The sequence below is a fragment of the Pinus tabuliformis genome, chromosome X (assembly GCF_031772625.1).
Source record: "Pinus tabuliformis cultivar Carrire ecotype Pingquan chromosome X, CPIR1, whole genome shotgun sequence".
NCBI lineage: Eukaryota > Viridiplantae > Streptophyta > Pinopsida > Pinales > Pinaceae > Pinus > Pinus tabuliformis.
In genome coordinates this window covers 92,223,079-92,246,854 of record NC_142308.1, presented here as the reverse complement: position 1 = coordinate 92,246,854, position 23,776 = coordinate 92,223,079, and the positions used below count along the sequence as shown (strand labels likewise).

Here is a 23,776-nt window from a genome sequence, read left to right as displayed (position 1 = left end):
AAAGGCTAGGAAGGAAGCCCAGAAAGAGGAATTCACAAAGATAAGTGAGGAACTTAAAAAGTTGGAAAGCATAGAGGAGGAGGGCTATCTGTCGCAGGTTTCAAAGGAAAAAATTCTTCATCTTGAGAAACTTAAAACTAAACTCCTCCTGGATAAAGAAGAAGAATGGCGATTAAAAAGTAGGGCAATCTGGCTTAAAGCTGGAGATGAAAATACCAGGTTTTTTCACAATTATGCCAAAGGGAGGAAATCGACAAATACTATATGGGCCCTAAAAAATGAAGAAGGAAGGGAAGTGCAGACTTTTCAATCCTTGTCAGATTTAGGCCAGAGACACTTCCAAAATCTCTTTGCAGATCCAGGAGCAACTACTATTGCTGAGGTAATAAGGACAGCTCAATGCTTCCCGAGATTCTTGGAGGAGGATGAAGCGGAGGACCTTAACTGTGAGGTTACCAAGGAGGAAGTGGAAGCTACAATAAAGTCCATGGCAAAAGAGAAAAGCCCTGGACCAGATGGTTGGTCCATAGAGCTGTTCCTCCACTTTTTTGAAATTATAGGAACAGAAATTACAAAAGTGGTGGAGGAGGCCAGGAAAAAAGGTGAAGTCTATAGTCCCTTTAACGCCACGTTTATAGCCCTTATCCCAAAGAAGGAAGTCCCGGAAAGTTTTGAAGACTTCAGGCCAATATCGCTATGTAATAGTATCTACAAAATCATAGCAAAAGTGATAGCAAACAGAATCAAACCAATTTTGTCAAGACATATATCAATGGAACAGTTTGGGTTCTTATCGGGAAGACAAATTCATGAAGCCATCGGAGTAGCTCAGGAGGTCATGCACAGTGTGAAGCAGAAGAATAAGAAGGGTGTTGTTATTAAAATCGATTTATCAAAGGCATATGACAGGATAAATTGGTTATATCTCAGGCTGCTTCTAACTCACCTTGGCTTCAAACCTGCTTTTATCAGTTGGATAATGGGCTGTATTTCAAATGTAAGCTATGCAATTCTCATCAATGGAGCAGCCACTCCTTTCTTCAAAGGGCAAAGGGGTCTGAGGCAGGGGTGCCCTTTGTCCCCCCTGCTCTTTCTACTAGTTGCGGAAGGTCTCAGCCAGTTGATCCACAAGGCCAGAAGAGAGGGGAAGGTAAAAGGTATTGAGGTAGCCACAAATTTATTTATCTCTCATCTCCTTTTTGTTGATGATATTTTGATCTTCACAAATACTGAGCTCTCTGAAATAAAGGAACTAAAATCTATTTTAGATCTGTTTCTGAAAGCAACTGGCATGCAGATAAATCATAGGAAATCCCAGCTGATAATGACAGGTCTGGCAGTTCAGGAGAGGGGAAGGCTTCAATCGGTCTTACCTTTCCAGCCAAGTTCTCTGGATCTCCCTTTCAAATACTTGGGTTTCTGGCTAAAGCCAAATGCTTATAAGAAGGAGGATTGGAACTGGCTGATTGCAAAAATAGAATCTAGAATCTCACATTGGAGCTTCAAATGGCTCTCGAGAGCGGGCCGATTGACTCTTATAAAGTCCGTACTTTTGGCCATTCCAGTATATTGGGCTGCTCTAACGTGGGTCCCCAAGGGTATTATGGAAAAGATCAGAAGACTTTGCAGTAGATTTCTATGGGATGGTTCCAAGGAAAACCAAGTGCTACCATGGGTGGGCTGGGACAAAGTGGCAAGGTCCAAAGAATGGGGTGGTTGGGGGATTAAAAATCTTCCAGATTTCAGTCTTTCTTTGGCAGCAAAGTCGGGCTGGAGGCTGATAAAGATGGAAAATTTATGGACCAGAGTGATAAGAAGAAAATATATAGACCCGGTGCCTTTGGAGGACTGGATAAGGAACCCGGTCAAGAACTTGCAGAATGCATCTGTGATATGGAAGGCTACAGTGAATTCGTTCAAGGTAATTGAACAAGGTTTGGCATGGAAGATTGGGAATGGCAGAAATCTGAAGATTGGGAAAGATCCGTGGATCGGCTGCAATGAAAATTATGCCCTTTCACCTGAACTAATTAGGCATTTAGAAGGTAAAAACATTTTTACTCTAGACCAGGTGGAAAAGGTGGGTCATTCGAGCATTTGGTGCCAGGCATGGAAAGATGGTGAGGACCTGCAGCTCGATCAGAGGTGGTGGAATGAATGGTCTTCCTTCACTCAAGAACTTGTTCGTTCTAATGTTAGAATAAAAGACTCTCCAGACAGCCTGATCTGGGCCCACGGAGAAACAGGCGATTACTCCCCAAAAGAAGGATACAAGTTCATCCAATCCAGGAAAGGGTGGGTGAATCCAGAGTGGTGGTCAAAACATATTTGGAAGCTCAAATGCCCAGCTAAGGCCAGACTTTTTCTCTGGTGTCTCCTTAGAAGAAAAGTACCTACCTGGGACATCCTCCAGGCTAGATTCATGTATGGCCCTGGGAGGTGCTCCCTTTGTAAAGAAGCAGAGGAAACAATAAACCATTTGTTCCTTCAATGCCCGGAAACTGCAAAAATCTGGAGGGAGGTTGAAAAGCTGTTGAATAAAAAATTTCAGTGGGGAAATGGGAATCTGGACGAGGCCTGGTCAAATTGGTGGCAGCATTATCCGGATGGGAACCTGAGAAATCTCCCGCCCATCATTTGCTGGGGAGTCTGGCTTGCTAGAAACAGAACAATCTTTCAAGACAAGGGAACCCAGCCCTCCGTCACAGCCATTCAAGCGGTTTCCATTTACGCTTCCATCCCAGAACCTGAAGAAAAAAGACCTCAAAATCCAATCAAGTCAGTCCAAATCAAAGATGGTATTCCTTGGGCGTTTTTTGATGGAGCTTCCCAAAACAACTTAGCAGGTGCAGGAATCGTCATTCACATTAATGCTCATCACTCCCTCAAAGCCTCTGTCGGTTTGGGGTCAGGAACAAATAACTTTGCTGAATTGTCAGCCTTAAGACTGCTCCTATGTTGGCTTATTCAAAGAAACACCTTCACTATTCAGATCTTTGGAGACTCCCTCAATGTTATAAACTGGGTTAATGGAAAAAGTTCTTGCAAAAACCAATTATTGAAACCCATGCTTGAAGAAATACAGGTATTAAAGTCATCTTTTAACTCTTTCTCCATATGCCATATCTACAGGGACAACAACGATGACGCGGACAAGCTTTCTAAGGAAGGTTTGCAGCAAGCTTTGGGAGGGTGGAAAATAGTGGAAGATTGTCAAGGACAGATCGTTTCATCAGATGTGCCGCCTTATACATAATTCTTCAGCTGATGCTTTTGGTTTTTGTTTATTATCTCTTATATATATGCTTAGACTATTTCACACAGACTTCTTATATACAAAAACTCGGTTCCATATCTATTTTTTTGTGGGCTGTTTTCCTCTCTGTTGAGGAGGCCCAAAGGCTGAAATGTAATGCTTGTATTATTGCTTTTTGATCTATCTCTTAAAGACGAGGTCATCTCTGGGTCATAGCTGTATAGCCACAGCTGTTTTATACTGCAAAACTGCTCTGATTTCTGTGTTCATAAAAACAGAAAGGAGACTTTTTTGTGTTTGTATGCTTGGTCTAGCAAGCAGTTCTTACAGAAATGCTCAGCATATGCAATGTAACTTTTTATTCTCTTAATAAAAAGTTCGCTTTTTCTTCGGAAAAAAAGTCCTTAAGATGTTCGAATCCTAATACTTGTATCGTACTTTCCTGTAGGATCAAATTCCTCTTGCTTAATGCATCTGCCACTTTGTTGGCTTGACTGCTGATGTGTTTCAACACAAATGTAAAACTTTGCAAGTACTCCACCCACTTCGCATGTTTATGGTTCAGCTTATGCTATTGCATAATATACTATAATGCATAATTGTCTGAAAATAAGACAAATTCATTGGCCAGTAGATAATGTCTCCAATGCTTTAGCGCTTGGACCATTGCATAAAATTATTTGCCATAAGATGTGTACTTCTGCCTATTTTCATTTAATTTCTCACTGAAATAGGCTACCGGCTTGTCTTCTTGGCTGAGAACTGCACCAATGGTTGTCCCATTGGCATCACAATGAACTTGAAAAAGTTTGTTAAAGTCTAGTAATCTTAAAATTGGTTTTTCAATGATCTTCCTTTTGAGTAGCTGAAAACTCTTCTCAGCCGATTCTGTCCAATGAAAAGGCTAATTTTCCTTCTTAATGGTGTCCACCATGGGTGCACAAATCCCACTAAAATTTTTAATAAACTTTCGATAAAAACTCGCCAATCCATGAAAACTCCGTACCTCAAACAAACTCTTGGGAGACGGCTAGCTAATTATGGCTGCAACCTTTTTCGGATCCATTTTTAGTTCATTCTCGGAAATCACAAACCCCAAATAAATTAATTCTTTCTTAAAAAAAGAACATTTCTTCAAATTTATCAGTAATCTATTTTGCTGCAATTTTTCCAATACATACCTCACATGTCGAAAATGCTCTTCCTTCGTTTTGCTGAATATAAGTATATCATCGAGATATACAATCACAAATTTACCAATGAATTCTTTCAGCATCTCTTTCATCAAACGCATGAACGTGCTGGGGGCACTTCTCAGTCCAAATGGCATAACCAACCATTCATATAAGCCTTCATTAGTCATGAAAGTTGTCTTCCGCTCATCACCTTCTCGAATCTTGATTTGGTGGTAGCCGCTTTTCAAGTATATCTTTGAAAAGTATGCTACTCCACTCAAACAATCCATCATATCATCCATTCGAGGTAAAGGAAACTTGTACCTAATAGTGATCTTGTTAATTGCCCGGGAATCAGTGCACATCTGCCACTCACCTCCTTTCTTGGGAGCTAAAACAGTCAGAACCGCACAAGGGCTTAGACTTTCCCGAATCAGTCCTTTATCCAACAACTCTTGCACCTGCTTCTTGATTTCTTCATTTTCCTTCGGACTCATCTGATAAGCAGCTTTGTTTGGCAAACTGGCTCCTGGAATGAAATCAATATGGTGACTAATGCTCCGCTTTGGTGGTAATTTGTCTGGTAGATCATCTACCACAATATCACTAAATTCCTGCAGCATGTCTTGTATCTCTTTAGGTAAGTCAGTGATTTCAGTATGGATCAATACTAGTTTTGGCCTTCGCACAACTGCATATTTTACCTTATTATCCTCCATCTGTCGCAGAAACTCTTTTCCACCTAACAGTAATGCTTTTGTTCCACTGGTTTCTGCAGCATCCTCTTCCTTCATGGGCACTAGCGTATGCTTTATCCCATCTTTAACAAACTTGTAACAATTTGTTTCCCCATCATGGATGACCTTCCTATCATATTGCCATGGTCTACCCAGCAGAATATGGCACACGTCCATCGGCATGATATCGCAAGTCACCTTGTCCTTGTACTTGCCAATATGAAACTCTACTTCGCACTGCTCATCGACCAACAGTTGGTGACCTTTCTACAACCAAGACACCCTATATGGAGTTGGGTGCTTCAACTTCTTCAAACCCAATTTCCCCACCATTTCAGTAGCTACCAGATTATCAGTACTTCCACTGTCTATGATTAATTTGCAACATTTCCCATGCGACTTGCACACAGTCCGGAACAATGCTTTCCTCTATGTTTGATCAGCTACTTCCTTAGCTAGTTTCAATAATACCTTGTTCAACACCAAGGCTTCCCCGATTTCAGGCATATTTTCCACCTCCTGTGGCAGTGCCTCTACTTCATCGGGCTGAGCAACATATGCTCCCCTCTATCCAGTTTGTTCATTTTCAAGACATTCAAAAGACCTGTGTCCCCACTTGTGACACTTGTAGCACTAATAGGCATTTCCTCTGCCTCTGACATTACCCCTTCCTTGCTGGTATGACCTTCCTCCTCTGATGTTACCTTCCCTTTCAGTCTGTCCCGAAGTTTTTGAACTGTTGCCCTCTTCATTATTATTGGCAATTCTACCCCTGCCAAAGGACTGTCCCCTACCTCTGTCGAAACCACATCCTTTTCTAGCATTCCGTTTCCTGGCAATCTTTTCCTCCACCTTCAAAGCACTCTGATAGGCTTCCTCTATGGTCTTAGGGGAAAGAATACTAATTTCTTCTAGGATCTCCATTTGTATACCATTTACAAACCTCGTTGTTTTTTCGGGGGTATCTTCAACATAACCAGCTCTCAGGTTTACTTTATAAAATTCTTCAATATATTCCTTTACGGTCATCATTCTTTGCCTCGGGTTCTGTACTTTTCTATAAAGGGCAATTTGGTAATTTCTAGGCAGAAATTTGCTCTTCATCCTAGCAATCATCCTGTCCCATTTTTTAATCAATGGTTTGTTCAATCTTCTCCTTTCTGCCTGCACACTATCCCACCACAGTGCTGCATGTCCTTTCAACTTGGTGACAACAAACCTGATCTTCTTGTCTTCGCTGATTTCTTCATATTCAAAATATTTATCTAGCTCACTTATCCAGTCTAACAATGCCTCTGTGGACAAACTGCCATCATAATTAGAAAGCTCTAGTCTTGGCTTGCTACTAGCCAACAAAACTGACCTCAATAGTTTAATCTTTGGTCCCTCTTCATCTAATCCATTTGTTTTGGCTGTGTTTTCCTCCTCACTGTCATCCCCACCTTCCGGATCTCTACGCCTTCCTGCTTCCACTGCTACCAAACGTGCAGTTAAGGTCCTAATCTCTTCTCGTAGCCCTTCATCTGCTACTCTTCTGATGGCTCTACCTCGACCTCTTCTTCCTACCTCCATCTTTACTGAGAGAAAGGAACTAACTTGCTCTGATACTAAAAATTGGTGGCAATCCCAAGGAGGGACACGCATCAATGACTGTTTAACTCTGTAGACTTTTCGAATACAAAACAAGGTTTTGGTGTGAGGTTTTAATGCACTTTATTGTTTCAGCCTGCCCTTTGTATTGGCCTTGGTTTCGCAAATGCAGTCATTTCACACTTGCTGAGGGGAACTAGGAGTTCATTATGGTATTCGTTGTTGGTCTAGTTCGGCTCTCTGGGTGCGTTGTGCCTTCGCTTGTTCTTTGTGGTGGTTTGTTAGTGTTGTGCCTTCACTTGTTCCTTGTGGTGGTTTATTTTGTTGGTTCTCATGTTGATCTAGCTCTGTGTAACCACAGGTTCTTTCCTTGCTACTGCGGTGGGCGGCTTAGGAAACACTACTTCAAGTAATTTCTTGTTCAGTTTCATTTCCACGTCTCGTTTTTTGTGATTCTAACCCTTTGGTTCCTTGGTGAGCAGGTAAAATCTTCTATGGCGTTCCTGTTGAGAGAAACCCTCTGGCAAGAGATTTGGTTCTCATCCTCTGGTTCAAGGTCAGGCTTTTTCCAAGTAAACCCCTGCTCCTCCCTTCGTTTGTCTGGTCTCTATCACTCTGTTTTGTTTGCCCTTCTGGTTCCTTGACTACCCGTCTTGTTTTCTTTTGTGGTGGTGCGGGAGTCTTTGCAAGCTTGGGGAAAAACGAGGTAGGATCCCTCCGACTGTATTGTGGTTTTTCTTTTCTTTACTTGCGCTATCCTTAGTTGGGTATAACCCTTGGGGTTTCACTTTCTCCGTATGTTTATATGGTTTTGTGGGTTTTCACACCCTCGCTGTTTGATTAGTCTTGGCTTGCAAATCGTTGTTTTCTTCAGTGTTTGTGGGTTTCAGAACTCTCTACTGTTTTGGTTATGTAAATGTATAATGAGCTGTGTAAACTTGGAAGTGTAACGAATGCACAGGTGCACTTGAATACTGAATGTAAACATACCTGGGTTTTTTTTTGTTGAGGAAAGATGTGATATCCTTGTTGGCTTTGCCTTTGTCTGGTTCCTGGTCTGAGATGCCTTCAGTCACGAGATTTTGTCGATGTCATTCGGCCTCTTAATGAAATATTTCACTATTCTACTTTAAAACAATGCCTGAAACATTAATGCGCAGGAAAAGAAGAAATTGTCTTGCTTTTCTTAATGACGGGTTCTAGATTCATTTGCTTTCATAGATATTCAAGAAAAAATTGTAATTTCAAATTCTATGTCCTTTTTTTCTCTATGGATGGCAATGCCTCTAATGAGGATCTTGTTTTTTCTTTTTAATGCCTTACTCGCAGTTTCTTACAGTTGAGGAACTGTTCCTCAATTACCTTTTAGTTATCTAACAATTTCTTTAAACATACTCTTAACTAATCCTATTTTATTTGCATGCTAAATTTTTAAAGGACAATGGCTGTATCATCCTTAACTTAAGTAAAACAAAAAATAAAACAAAATTGGAAATGTTTTCCTTCCTTTCTAGCAAAAACAAAAAACCAAACCATTCCCAGCTGCCTTTTTGAATGCTCTTGCATCACTTTTTGAATGCTCTTGCATCATTAACTCACTAGCGAATGCTCCTGCATCACCAACTCACTAGCGAATGGTTCCTTGGATATTTATCTTTGAGAATTTGATTCCACAATCACCCTCCACTTATAGCCCTCCACAATTTTTTTATGAGCAACACTAGATTTATAGCCCCCCACAATTTTTTTTATGAGCAACGCTAGATTTCTAGATTTTTTAATCCCCCAACCTCCAAAATGAACAAGTCTAGAGAGGGTCGGGTCTGTAGGCTAACTAGGTGGATTTTCCTATTATTTCCGGCTCCAACCCACAAAAAGTGCGAGATGATGGATTTGATCTTGTTAATGACAACGCTTGGGATCTTGTATATATGCATCCAGTACATTACAATGTTTTGCTACACTGCTTGTATCATGATGAGTCTACAACTAAACCGACAAAAAGAAGATACAAATTGAACCCATCAATTGTGTCAGAATTGGGAAAAAAATTCTTCCAGGAATTATAAATTTCAAATAAACAAATTAAATTGCAAAGAAAAAACCCCAAGCTTCATTATATATACAAGGACTAAGAAATCACACAACTTTTTCTCATTTAATAATTGATCTATGTACACAATCAAAATTAGAAAATGGTATGCAAAAAACTAATGATTGCTTTACATTCTCATACCTGAAGCAAAGGGATAAAAACTAAGACATTACTATAAATGGTCTTATATCCCACAAATTGATCGATTAAAAGGCAAAAGAAAAAAGGGTTATAACTATAGCCTGTATCGAATATAAGAAGAATTCCTTCCAGGAATTGAAAACTAAAAATAACCAAATAAGTTGTAGAAGAGAAAAGCCAAAATAATGAAACTTATATGACTCAGAAAGTAAACCTTTCCAAACCAGAAAGCTATAGGCTAAAACTGAAACTCTATATGCACTCAAGAGGATATATGATTTAGGGTTTTATTTGTATTACCTGAATACGTAATAATTCAGATGACGTAAGGCCGTTCTCCAAATCTGGTATACAATAAAGTAACGTCAAAGAATTCAGAAGAACTCATAACTAGGGCACCGATGCTATCAAACCAAACAAATCCCCGCATTCAAATGAATACACAAATGTTATTTTAATTCAGAGAAATGATACACAGGAACAAAGGAAGGGTGTGTAATTGAATTTCAAGTAGAAAATTCGCTTAAACGTAAAAAATAATTCCTCTATATGAAAAACCCTAGAAATTCGAGAAACCAATTTTGCCCTAGAAATTTGAGAAACCAATTCTGGGTATAAGTAACAGGAACTGAAATCGTTTGAGCTAAAGTTCCATGACCTTGGATTCATTTACAATCGAAGGAAAATGAGTGCAGAAGGTGGAAACAAAATTGGTCTTAAAGCTTGCAGAGCCCTGTCTGAAGACCTTCAAAATGATTGAATGACTTGCGAGAAAGATGATCAAGGGTAGGTATTGAAACTCAAAAGAACCCTAATCAACCTACGCTGTAGATTTGTCAAGGATAGATGCTAGGCGTTGATATTAGGGTTGAATTTATCGTCGTGGCAATACAGGTAACCAACACGTGGACACTCGCTTCATGAAATACCTAGATGGTTCATGATGAATGTACCACATAGAGCCAATAACATAAGACTATACCATATATTAATATATTAGAACATGTATTAAACTCATATTTCATGTATATAATTTGCCTTTGATATGATTAGCATATAGTGATATGTTTAGTGCTAATAGTATTTTAATAAATTGTTGTAAAACTATGATAAAAGATAAGGAGAATTATATATAGAGAGAGGGGGGAAATAAAACACACTTATTGATAATAGAAGTATAACAAGGGAGGCTGCATCGCAGCTAGTCCCTGCCTTGAGTGTGGACAACCATAGCACAACGCGCGGACAACCATAGCACATTTATAGTCATTTCTCAACCCTGGTTGATAGTAGAGTTATGAGGCTCCGAGTCCTTTCGGAATTTACACACAAGTATAGTAGACACTGGTTTTCATTTCTTCAAAGGATTCTGTGTGTGTGTTTGGGCATATAATATACTTGTGGTCGCAACCTGCTCTTGCCATCCGGGAGAAACTTCAGGGAGCTCAGAGCGCTGTACTTCGCCTTTTATGACAAAAGAAAGGTCAGCTTTCAGAGAGCCAAAGCTTTTCTGCAGAGGAAAAAAGACGCAAAGGACCACTATGTGCAGAAGTGGAACGAGCGTTAGCAATTTGAACCGGACCACAAGAAAGAGCAAGTGGACTTCACAGAAGTAGAATATGCATAAAACTTCGTCCTCCCGTATGGGTATTAATGTAATAAACCTTCCTCCCGTATGGGTATTAATGTAATAAACCTTCAAGATGTAAGCATTGAACGTATCCGGAACCTTTCTCATTAAAGCTAAAATGGTTATGCACAATGAAGCTTACTCCCTTAAGTTATAATATAAATAATAATAAAAAGGCTTACCTTTTGCCATTTGTAAATAATAATAAAAATGTTTAACTTTTGCCATCTGTAAATAAATAAAGGAATGTTATTAAAATACATGCCCATATAAGGTGGGATAAAGTAAATGTATAACATACGTAATGGCATTGTATTTCTAATAATATAAGTTATAAAAAAATACCTTTTGTCATTAGTAAATGGAGGAATGCTATTAAAATATCCAGCGAATGGAGGAATGTTATTAAAATGGATACCCAGATCAAAAAGTATATATAGCTTTTGTCATTATTAAATGGAGCAATGCTATTAAAATGAATACCCATATCCAGCGAATGAAGGAATTTTATTAAAATGGATACCCATATCAAGGGAGATAAAGTAAATGTATAACATGCGTAATGGCGTTGTATTTCTAATAAAATAAAATAAGTTATAAAAAAAATATACCTTTTATCATTAGTAAATGGAGGGATGTTATTAAAATGAATACCCATATCCCGCCGCATAAAGTAAATGTATAACATGTGTAATGTAGTTGTATAATCTCCAGGATAATTAGTAGCCATAACCACGTGACAAAGTGGTGATTATGCCTTCAACAAATGTCATATATGGCTTAGACACGTAGTCAATATGCATTCAAAGGCCCATGCATGAGGAAAATAATGCTTTGGCACCTGCAGTTAACATTTTCTTTGGCACCAGCAATTTGACCATCACCGAGGAGGAAGCTGTTGTTTGTGGCAGACTCTAATGCAACGGTCAAGGCTGGAAGGGCTTCGGAAAAGGTATAAGCACCACTAGCAGTCGTTTAAGCATCAAAGCCAGCACCTCGATCATTTCCAGACACAGATTGAGATGGAGATTGAATTCCAGGCAAGCCTTGGACTACTAATTAACATATCGCTCTCCATAATCGTTCAAGACTGCGCTGCCAGACACAGATGCGGATGAAGTTAGAGATAAAGATCCAGAGGCAGCCGTTCACAAATGCTGAATGAATTCTCACCGGTTTCTGCCGCTAAAACGTATGAATTGAACAAATATAGAAGCTGGGTATCATCTCCTCTGAGAATCCTAAACCCAAGGAATACAATTGTAAGGGCCGAAGGCATCCAGCCATCTTCCAGAAGAGTAACGCTTCCTCCAATCCATGTGAGCACCAATCCACTGGACGTCAATGTACATAAGCTTGCAGCCCTTCTGAGAGCCACCCAGCAGAATTGTGATCAATTCCCTGAGATTATGGATGATGGTTCTGTCAAGCCAGTTGATCCCAAAAAACTTGAAGTTGCATTGATGAATAGCACTGTAGTTGTATCAGTTCACACCAGAGGAGGAGAAGAACCTCATGCATGGTTTGATAGCTTATTTTCTGGAGTGACGACTCAGAAATCCTTAGTAGGCTTTGGCAGGGCTACTTCTGACTCCAGCTTAACTGCATCAATTTATGACATTGTGGTGAGTATTGTAATTGTGATTCAACCAGTTATACACAGTAGGAAATATTAACATCAATAATCGGTCTGTTCTATAGGTCGCTCCCTCATTTCAAAGGTTGCGTATTGGCAGAAAGATTTTACGAAGAATAATTAGGTAAATTCAATTGCCCATGTGCTCTGTGTACACAGGGCACCACCGGCAAAATGTAGAGAAGTGCACATGGTTTCCTAAGAAGTTTTACTTGAGAAAAATATTAAAAATAAAATTTTAATCAAATTAGAAACAATTTGCTTTCGGAAACCGTATGTTAAACTGCCTCTGCCATTTGCAGTGTCATATCCGAGTCCTGCGAGGGACTAGAAAGAGTTTTGAATAAGTGGAAAACCTCAAATAAAATCATTTTAAGACTATTCTGAATTTCGAAAAAATAATTTCAGATTATTTCAGATTTGCTAGGAAAAATTATTAAAATATGTAGAGAGATAACTAGCGTTGAAACTATCATTGAGATTGGCACATACAGAACTGTTGAATTTATTATTTTACAATCAGAATCGTAAAACGTATGAATTGAACAAATATAGAAGCTGGGTATCATCTCCTCTGAGAATCCTAAACCCAAGGAATACAATTGTAAGGGCCGAAGGCATCCAGCCATCTTCCAGAAGAGTAACGCTTCCTCCAATCCATGTGAGCACCAATCCACTGGACGTCAATGTACATAAGCTTGCAGCCCTTCTGAGAGCAACCCAGCAGAATTGTGATCAATTCCCTGAGATTATGGATGATGGTTCTGTCAAGCCAGTTGATCCCAAAAAACTTGAAGTTGCATTGATGAATAGCACTGTAGTTGTATCAGTTCACACCAGAGGAGGAGAAGAACCTCATGCATGGTTTGATAGCTTATTTTCTGGAGTGATGACTCAGAAATCCTTAGTAGGCTTTGGCAGGGCTACTTCTGACTCCAGCTTAACTGCATCAATTTATGACATTGCGGTGAGTATTGTAATTGTGATTCAACCAGTTATACACAGTAGGAAATATTAACATCAATAATCGGTCTGTTCTATAGGTCGCTCCCTCATTTCAAAGGTTGCGTATTGGCAGAAAGATTTTACGAAGAATAATTAGGTAAATTCAATTGCCCATGTGCTCTGTGTACACAAGGCACCACCGGCAAAATGTAGAGAAGTGCACATGGTTTCCCAAGAAGTTTTACTTGAGAAAAATATTAAAAATAAAATTTTAATCAAATTAGAAACAATTTGCTTTCGGAAACCGTATGTTAAACTGCCTCTGCCATTTGCAGTGTCATATCCGAGTCCTGCGAGGGACTAGAAAGAGTTTTGAATAAGTGGAAAACCTCAAATAAAATCATTTTAAGACTATTCTGAATTTCGAAAAAATAATTTCAGATTATTTCAGATTTGCTAGGAAAAATTATTAAAATATGTAGAGAGATAACTAGCGTTGAAACTATCATTGAGATTGGCACATACAGAACTGTTGAATTTATTATTTTACAGTCAGAATCGTAAAACATATGAATTGAACAAATATAGAAGCTGGGTATCATCTCCTCTGAGAATCCTAAACCCAAGGAATACAATTGTAAGGGCCGAAGGCATCCAGCCATCTTCCAGAAGAGTAACGCTTCCTCCAATCCATGTGAGCACCAATCCACTGGACGTCAATGTACATAAGCTTGTAGCCCTTCTGAGAGCCACCCAGCAGAATTGTGATCAATTCCCTGAGATTATGGATGATGGTTCTGTCAAGCCAATTGATCCCAAAAAACTTGAATTTGCATTGATGAATAGCACTGTAGTTGTATCAGTTCACACCAGAGGAGGAGAAGAACCTCATGCATGGTTTGATAGCTTATTTTCTGGAGTGACGACTCAGAAATCCTTAGTAGGCTTTGGCAGGGCTACTTCTGACTCCAGCTTAACTGCATCAATTTATGACATTGCGGTGAGTATTGTAATTGTGATTCAACCAGTTATACACAGTAGGAAATATTAACATCAATAATCGGTCTGTTCTATAGGTCGCTCCCTCATTTCAAAGGTTGCGTATTGGCAGAAAGATTTTACAAAGAATAATTAGGTAAATTCAATTGCCCATGTGCTCTGTGTACACAGGGCACCACCGGCAAAATGTAGAGAAGTGCACATGGTTTCCCAAGAAGTTTTACTTGAGAAAAATATTAAAAATAAAATTTTAATCAAATTAGAAACAATTTGCTTTCGGAAACCGTATGTTAAACTGCCTCTGCCATTTGCAGTGTCATATCCGAGTCCTGCGAGGGACTAGAAAGAGTTTTGAATAAGTGGAAAACCTCAAATAAAATCATTTTAAGACTATTCTGAATTTCGAAAAAATAATTTCAGATTATTTCAGATTTGCTAGGAAAAATTATTAAAATATGTAGAGAGATAACTAGCGTTGAAACTATCATTGAGATTGGCACATACAGAACTGTTGAATTTATTATTTTACAGTCAGAATCGTAAGGATAATAGGGATTTTAAGAAAGAACCTGCGCAAGTCATGTAAGTAATGGCTGCCATGGCGCCCTGCTTGGTCATAGCAAATGCGTAATAGATCACCGTAGTCTTTTGTCTGCTTTTATTTATTTATTTTCAATAGTAAGCTCATGTATGCACAAACAGGGCTTTTTTTACAAAAAAAAGAGCCACAACGGTGGCAGCATAAGCACTAGCAAAAGGCAATTCATGGCATTAAAGTCTGCGAAATTGCCTCAGGTCAGCTAAGTACAAAATATATCGTGTATCCTTAGCAAATTAACTGTCTGAAATTCATATGCCATAAGGGCCGCATGATCATGATAAAGAACCAAAAAAGAATGCAGAGTGTTGCGAATATAACACCAAAAAAGAACGTGGACGAGAATTACCTGAGCTTGGATATTGACTGAGTTCTGGTAGGTAACCTGCCACAAAATAGGAGAGATGTGCCTGCAACGATCGTTGCCTGGAGAGTGAGGAAAGTTAAATAACCTGCAGATGCACAAAATGGTGGTGTGGCGAAAATACGCAACCTAAAAACCAGAAGGTTCATCACCTAAACAGAGAAACTGTAGCGTTTTCGTCGAACCTTAACCGAGCGAGCTCAGAGAGCTCTAAGCGAAAATCAGCCAGAATAACAAACATCATACAAAACAAGGTTACAAGCATAGATGGAATGAGCTTACGACCAACTTCAGCAGAAAGGACAGCCAGAATAAGAAAATGGTGAGCAACGCAATACTAGAAGGCACAATGAGCAAAATACCTGTTACATGCCCACAAAAAGCATAGATGTGGTGGCAGGCGTACATGTAACGGTGGCGCATGAGCTTGCAGGTGTACGGTGCTACATGAGGTGGCAAGCATACAGCGTGCTATAGCAGGGTACATATGCTATTGTATTATAGCAGTGGTATTAATCTCTAACATTAAACGCTAGAAAATTAATGCTAGTGCAAACATAGCATTACTTCATGCACGAGTGAACAACTTGTTGTAATTACCTGTACTCCTCCGATCTTTTTCCTAAGTTTTGAGCTGTATGCCTCGATTTGAGGCCAAATAAGATGGTGAAAGCATGAACTTTGGTTTATTAGAATAGTAAAATTACATGACCGTAAGAACTTTGGTTTAAAAGTGGCAGGGAACCGGTAAACTAATGCTAAGTCCGCGCCTAACGATTACTATAGTCCCTGCCGGATGCCAGATGGCAGGGACTAATAAGGCATAATAAGTATTTAACAAATGAAATATGTATTAATGAATGATCAATAGACTTAGAAATTATAGCATCCAATACTATTGGAAATTCTAGAGTGCTAGAAGTTATGGTTAAATTTTAATATTCACATATGAAAGATAAATGGAAAAGGAAACGTGAGAGTATCCAGAAAATATAATGATATAAAATTATATTAGATGCAGAATGTATGTGGAACAAAACATTGTGGATCTATGAGTAAAGTAATTAGACCAATTTTATAGGGAAGAAGGATTCCATGGTGTGATATATTAAATACATTAAACAAAGTTACTATTGTATATTGGCCTTGAGGTACCAATTAGGAAGGTGAGTGAAATATTCAAAACAAAAATGGGATATTAGAGGAAAAGATCTTATGATGTGAATTTTTTACATCTAATCATTGTAAATGTGTAATCATATGATTGTTAAGGTATGGTTATCGCAGATGAAGAGAGTAATGGAAGTAAAATACTTATTCTAAATAGTTAGTTATTTAGAACAAATTTATATGTATTATAGGAGGTTCATTATAAGTGGTATCCGAATTGTAGGTTACAACATTGCGCTTCTTATGGGTCTTAAACTGATTTAATTATTTTCTGTTTGTTAACCATATCATGAAGAAACTGCTAGGAAAGTATGAAGAATGGCTGAAGATAACAATGGACAAACCTCTATAGGGTCACCTAATGGAGGTGAAGAGCCTAATACTAAAATTGGAATGATGGGTGGAGGAATCATTGATACATAAAATTAGGAATTTGAAATCCTACAAGTAATGCGTGGCTTGAAAGTATATTTAGATAGTATAAAGGCCAATCAAGAAAAATTGTCCAAAGATAAGGATGAGCAAGAGGAGATTAATGACTACTTACTAAGGAAGCTGAAAGAGAATAGATGTAATAGGAAAACATGATAAACTCATACGAAGAGATCTATAAGTGAATCTACTGATCAACTGATTCTTTAGCTTCTAGTGAAAGTAAGACCCATGAGTTTAATGAAGGGAAATAATAGAATTATGATAATAATACTTCTATGTGCAAAAAAAAACAAAACGCATCTTAGTTTCAAGGAGAATTCAAAAATATTTTACCTCCAAATTTTGATGGAGAATTGAAAGAAGGAGCATAAGCATGGCTTCTAAATATGTCAAAGTAGTTTGAGGTCCACAACTATCATAGCAACTTGAAGGCCAGACTGCAGGGAAAATTTTAAGAACCCCCCCTAAATTTATAAATATAATAAATGGGCGATCTCCATGGTATATAGGAAAAATGGAAGGCGATTTTATCAATAATATAATATGTATATATAATTTTTTGGCGAATCTCTCACCAGGCATGGCGAATATTTTACTCAATTATAAAATCTTGTAAGATCTTGGCGAGTCTTTCACTAAATAATTAAACTTTGTAAAGTCCTAGTGAATCTTAGCATAGGCTACATGCCGATTTAATTCCCCCATTTAAATAGGCTACATTCCAGGTGAATACCATGGGTCAATACCATGTGCCATTTTGGTGAATACCATGGGTCAATACCATGTGCCATTTTTATTTTTATTAATTCTAATATTAGGGTTAATAATGGTTTTTTGCATGGTATTAATAACAATCTAGTCCATGGTATTTGTCCCATAGTATTTTGGCCGTAGGTTTCACCTAAATATAACCCATTTTTTGAGTGTTCGTAAATATAAGGTGACTTATGGAGTAAATATAAAAAAAATGTTTTATTTGTTTACCATACCTCTCGTTTATTTATATTTTTATTAATTTACCATACCTCTTTTACAAATATGGTATTTGGCCCGTAGGATTCACTTAAATAAAACATCTTTCTTGAGCCTTCATAAATAGAACGAGGGTTATGGACTAAATACAAAAAGAGGTTTTATTTATTTACTATACGTCTAGTTTATTTATATTTTTATTTATTTACCATGCCTTTTGAGTAAGTATAAAAAGACGTTTTATTTATTTACCATACCTCCACTTTACTTATATTTTTATTTGTTTACACCCTTACATGTATATAAGGTGACTTATGGAGTAAATATAAAAAATGTTATATTTATTTACCATACCTCTCATTTATTTATATTTTTATTAATTTACCACACCTCTTTTATAAATATGGTATTTGGCCCATAGGATTCACTTAAATAAAACCTATTCTTGAAAATGGGCGAATGGATTCACTTAAATAAAACCTATTCTTGAAAATGGGCGAATGGAAGGTTGTAAGTCCTAATTTCAAGGGCTAAATTTACCTTTTTTACCCTCTCCCTTAAAATAAGGTGGGCTATTTGAGGTGATTTGTAAAAATGTACTATGATACAAAATATTCGCCCACTAAAAATTTAAAACCCCTTAATTTCGCCAAAGGGCGAACATTCGCCCCTAAAATTATCCTTGCCAGACTGGCTACGTATAGCTATCTGGTAAAACAACCTTATGGTGGGAGGAAAATAAAGCCATAAAGAGGATCAAGAGCAAAAATATAACATGGAAACTCTTTAGAAAGGAATTTAAAAAGAAATACTTATCATAAATATATTTTGATGAGAAGGCCCGACAATCCATGAGTTAAGGCTGGGACAATCCACTAAGTTGAATTTGTAAATAAGTTCATGAGTTTTATTATGTAACCAAATAAAAAAATAGAAGATAAGATAGATCAATGACTTGAAAATAAGCCTCTTTAAGGGGTCCACCTCCTTTTACATCATTTAAGTGAATAATTTTTGGATGATTCAAATGACAAGATCTCCTTGGTATATATAGGAGTCTAAGGGATCATAATATAATTAGGGCCTACATAACAATAATAATGTAAGGGAACAACAATAAAAATAGTGGGATTCTATGGGGCATAACAATAACGATATGGGCACTACACTAGTATTATAGGGACCTAACATGTCCCTCTCCTTCAAAAAAGTGTTGTCCTCAATGCTTGAGTAGTTCTCAATAAAATACTTATCCTCCCATGTGGAGTCTTCAGCAGGTAAGTTCTTCCACCTAATGAGATACTCTGAAATTGATCTTTTCTGCAGCTACCGGATTTTTGTTTCGGTGATTGCTTTAGGATCCAATATGACTTTTCTTTCCTCATGAAGTTCTAGAAATATAGTTTGAACTAGGATCTTGTCACCTATAACCTTCTTTAAGGACGAAACATGGAAAAGTGGGTGTACTCATCAAGACGCAAGAAACTCAGATTTGTATGCCACAGTACCAATCTTTTGCAACACCATGTAAGGGCCATAGTACTTGGGTGATAATTTATTATCCATCTTAGCTTGCTTTAGGGACATTTGTTTGTATGGTTGTACTCATAAAAATACATAATCACCCACATAAAAACTTCTTTCACTACGATGTTGATATGCATGTTGTTTCATTCGATTTTATCCTTTAAGAGTTGGAGAACTTGTTGTTGATGCTCAATGTGATCTTCCACTGGTTGAATCTTAGAATTGTCTCTTAAAGATGATGTGATGGACAATGATGATATCCATAAAGTGCCATAAATGTGGTCATCTTTTTGGGATGCAGGGAAAAATCTCTATGTATATATGTTTGATGTGTTATGCTCTTGCATTGTTTATTTTCTGTGTTTTAGAATTCATATGCAGGTAATTTCTGTACGGGGTTAAAACCTGCATTTGGTATCAGAGTTGTTTTGGCTTCAAGGGGACGCCTTTGTTGCCGAGGGGTTTCACTCGGGCCTGTGGTAGACCCTGCTCAATGTGAGATCTGTGGGATCGATTCTGGTGGTGAAAGAAGATGGCGAGCAGTGGAAAGATAGAGATCGAGAAATTTAATGGCCAAAGTTTTGAGCTATGGAAACTCAAGATGGAGGATCTGTTGGTAGATAAAGATCAGTGGATCGTGGTAGATCCGGGTACTAAACCAACGGGAGTGTTCGATGAAGAATGGAAGAAATTTGATCAGAAGACAAAGAGCAAAATATGATTGTGTGTCTCAGATTCAATATAGTTGAATGTATCAGGGGAAGCTACGACTAAGGCTTTATGGGACAAGTTAGGGACTTTGTACCAATCTAATTCTATGGTGAATAAACTATTCCTACGGAAAAAGCTGTATAACCTAAGGATGAAAGATGGAGACTTGGTGACAGAGCATCTGAACGCATTTAATATTGTGGTAAGTCAGCTATTATCTGTTGATATTATAATTTCAGATGAAGATAAGTGCATCAATTTATTGTGTTGTCTACCATATTCATGGGATATCGTGGTTATTGCAATAGGTAGCAATGCAACTGCCTTGTAGTTTGATGAAATAGTCTTATCCTTATTGACAGAGGAGATGAGACGAAAAAATATGGAGAGCCAAAATGGTGATGCCTTGTCTGTACAAGGAAGGTCCCAGAACAGAAAATAAAAATAAGTCATTGAGTGGGAGATCTAAATCTAGAGGGAGATCTAAATCTCTAGGAAAACCTGTAAAGATGTGCTGGAAATGTAGAAAGGAAGGGCATTACAAAAGGGACTATAAATCTAAAGCTCCTAACAAAGGAAAGGGATCTGATGATGCTCCTTCTGCAGAGGCAAAAACCACCTCAGATGAAGGTGGGGATGTGTACTTGGCTTCTTCACGTACACATGTAGATCATGAGGCATGGTTGATTGACTCAAGTGCATCCTTTCACTTCACTCCCCATAGAGAGTGGTTCTGCGAGTATGAGAAATATGACGGTGGTGATGTCTTCTTGGGGGATGACAGGAAGGCTAAAATCGTTGGTTGCAGAATTTAAGTTAAGTTGAATTTCAAGCTAGAAGGATTAGAACACTTATGGGTGTTCTGTATATTCCTGCATTGGCTAGAAATCTTATTTCTGTAAGCAAGTTGAATGATGCTAGTGTAAAAACAGTGTTTGAGAAGGATACCTGCAAGATGGTTCGGGGAGCACTGGTATTGATGCACGGAGTTTGGATTGGAACTCTGTACAAGCTGCAAGGTAGCACTGTTGTTGATGGGTGCAACAATTCTGTGGTTCTTGAAAGTGGAGCAAAAAATCTAGTGGTCTATGAAGAAAATACCATGCTATGGCATCAAAGGCTTGGACATATTGGAGAGAAGGGCCTTTGAATACTTAATGGTAAAGGTATGGTAGAAGGTATGACTAATAGCTCTCTGGATTTTGATTTTTGTGAAAATTGTGTATATGGGAAGTAGAATCGGGTGAGTTTTCCCTCTGGTGGTAAGAGGGTGAAACAAATATTAGAGCTTGTGAACAATGATGTGTTTGGACCTATGATGGTTCCATCACTAGGTAAATCTGTATACTATGTATAATTTATAGATGACTTCTCAAGGAATACATGGAAATATTTCCTTAAGAATAAATCTGAAGTCTTTGACAAGTTTAAAGAATTTAAGGCTCTGGTGGAAAACCAGACAGAGAAGAAGATAAATGTGTTGAGGACAGATAATGGTGGAGAGTTTTACAAGAAGGAATTTGAAGAATTCCTGTAAGAAGTGTGGTATAGCAAGGTAGAAGACTACTTCATACACACGTGAGAAAAATGGAGTTGCATAAATAATGTACAAGATGTTGATGGAAAGGGAAAGAAGCATGCTCAGTGGTACTGAGTTAGTACAAGAATTATGGGCAGAGGCAGTGGAGACTGCACGTTACCTAGTCAACAGATCACCTTCATCAGCGTTGGAGGATAAGACTCCACAAGAGGTATAGACTGGTAAGAAACCCTCTCTTTCACACCTAAGGGTATTTGGATGTGATGCATATGTACATGTTCCAAAGGAGAAAAGAACAAAGTTAGATAGTAAATCTGAAAAGTGCATCTTTATTGGGTATAAGGATGGTTTAAAGGGTTATAAACGTTGGAACCCAGTAACAAGGAGGGTTGTGTACAACTGATATGTGGTGTTCCAAGAGGTGAAAGACGTTATTAAACATGAAGTCCAACCAAAGGAACCTGAGAAGATAGATTTTGAGCTTAAGGAGGAAGAATCAGACTCTACAGCATAAGAGGAATCAGAAGATGAAGAGCCACAAACTCCGATTGTGAGAAGATCAATTCAAGAAAGAAGACAGCGAGAAAGGTATAGTCCATCTGCGTTCTGTTCAAATTTGTTTTATCTATTACTGATGATGATCCCAAAACTGTGAAGGAACTAGTAGATTCAGAGGATGGCAAACTCTGGAAAGAGGCCATTGTTGATGAAATGGCATCTTTGCACAAAAATGAGGCTTGGGATCTAGTGGAGTTGCCGGCTAGAAGGAAACCCATTGGCAACAAATGGGTGTTCAAGAAGAAGACAATTGTAGAAGGAAAGGTGGAGAAATACAAAGCTCGATTGGTAGCAAAAGGTTATTCCTAGGTGCCGAGAATTGATTTTGGTGATATTTTTCCTCCTGTTGCCAAGGTAGCTTCTATTAGATTACTTTTATCTGTTGTTGTTGCTTTTGATTATGAGGTAGAATAGATGGATGTGATGACAACATTTCTTCATGGGGATCTGGAAGAGGAGATCTACATGAAGCAACCTGAAGGCTTTGCAGTGAAGGGTAAGAAAGAACTGGTATGCAAGTAAAAAAAGTCTTTGTATGGGTTAAAATGGTCACCAAGGATGTGGTATCAGAAATTTGATACATTTATAAGGGGACTTGGCTTCACCAGAAGCAAAGAAGATCACTGTGTGTATTTTAAATTAATTGGTGACCATGTTATTTATCTGGTCTTGTATGTGGATGATATGTTGCTGGTTGGAAATGACAAAGAAATTATCTAGGATTTGAAGACCCAATTGTCCTCCAAATTCGACATGAAAGATCTTGGTGCTGCAAACTATATTTTGGGCATGGAAATTAAAAGAGATTGGGAAAAGAGGAAGCTCTAGTTAAACCCGAGGAAGTATGTCGAGATAATATTGCAAAGATTTAATATGCAGGTTAGTAAACCGGTGAAGGATCCTATTCCTGTAGGTGTAAAGTTATCTACTGAACAGTGTCCCAAGACACAAGAAGATGAAGAGGACATGTCTCGTGTTCCATATGCAAGTGCAGTCGGTAGCCTGATGTATGCGATGGTTTATACTAGACCAAACATTGCACATGTAGTGGGAGTATTGAGTAGGTTTATATCAAAATGAGGGAAGGAGCACTGGATAGCAGTGAAGCGGGTTTTCAGGTATTTACATGGCACTAGTGATTATGGTTTGTGCTACCAAGGAAGACCAAGATTGGATAGAGTGTTAGATATTCATGGCTTTGTTGATGCAGACTGGGCTGGAGATCTGGATCAGAGAAGATCTACAAGTGGGTATGTGTTTAACCTATTTAGAGGTGCAGTCAGTTGGATGAGTAAGAAACAATCTGTAGTGGCACTATCAACTACAGAGGCACAATACATGGCAGCCACTCATGCAAGCAAGGAAGCAGTTTGGTTGCAAAGATTGTGTTCAAGTATGGATCTAGTATAGGGAGCTATAAGGATAGACTGTGACAACCAAAGTGAAATTTTCTTGGCAAAGAACCCTGCTTATCATTCAAAGACAAAGCACATTAATGTTCAGTATCACTTTGTGAGGGATATGATAGAAGATAAAAAGGTATTGCTGGGAAAGGTGGACACTTTGAAGAACACTGCAAATGCATTGACAAAATCTGTGAGCTTTGAGAAGTTCTCTTGGTGTAGAGAAACAATGGGTGTTGCAGGGCTACATAAATGACTAAGCTCTCCTATGGCCCCCTGTGGAAAGAAAACAAC

General features: G+C 38.2%; 2 protein-coding genes across 2 annotated transcripts in view; one reads left to right on the top strand and one right to left on the bottom strand.

Annotated features, from left to right (window-relative positions):
• The window catches only part of LOC149138548 (uncharacterized), a 177,909-nt gene extending 166,555 nt beyond the window's left edge, over positions 1 to 11,354 (bottom strand). Inside the window, exons 1-5 of the mRNA XM_089450387.1 lie at positions 11,236 to 11,354; positions 10,807 to 10,852; positions 10,406 to 10,504; positions 9,653 to 9,805; positions 9,295 to 9,338 (exon numbers count right to left, since the gene is read on the bottom strand). Of these exons, the coding sequence (XP_089306513.1) occupies positions 9,295 to 9,338; positions 9,653 to 9,805; positions 10,406 to 10,504; positions 10,807 to 10,852; positions 11,236 to 11,354 (461 nt within the window). The remainder of the gene's footprint in view (positions 1 to 9,294; positions 9,339 to 9,652; positions 9,806 to 10,405; positions 10,505 to 10,806; positions 10,853 to 11,235) is intronic.
• Positions 11,355 to 11,778: 424 nt separating this feature from the next.
• LOC149138547 (uncharacterized) lies at positions 11,779 to 14,344 on the top strand. Its single transcript, XM_089450386.1, has 5 exons — positions 11,779 to 12,249; positions 12,784 to 13,227; positions 13,304 to 13,362; positions 13,758 to 14,205; positions 14,282 to 14,344. The coding sequence occupies exons 1-5, from the start codon at positions 11,779 to 11,781 to the stop codon at positions 14,342 to 14,344; spliced, it is 1,485 nt and encodes a 494-aa protein (XP_089306512.1).
• The last annotated feature ends 9,432 nt before the right edge of the window (positions 14,345 to 23,776 follow it).

Coding starts and splice junctions, on each gene's coding strand:
- LOC149138547 (XM_089450386.1), top strand. CDS start 11,779: ATGCTGAATGAATTCTCACCGGTTTCTGCCGCTAAAACGTATGAATTG. Junction 12,250..12,783: donor CATCAATTTATGACATTGTG/GTGAGTATTGTA, acceptor TTTTACAATCAG/AATCGTAAAACGTATGAATT. Junction 13,363..13,757: donor ATTTTACGAAGAATAATTAG/GTAAATTCAATT, acceptor ATTATTTTACAG/TCAGAATCGTAAAACATATG.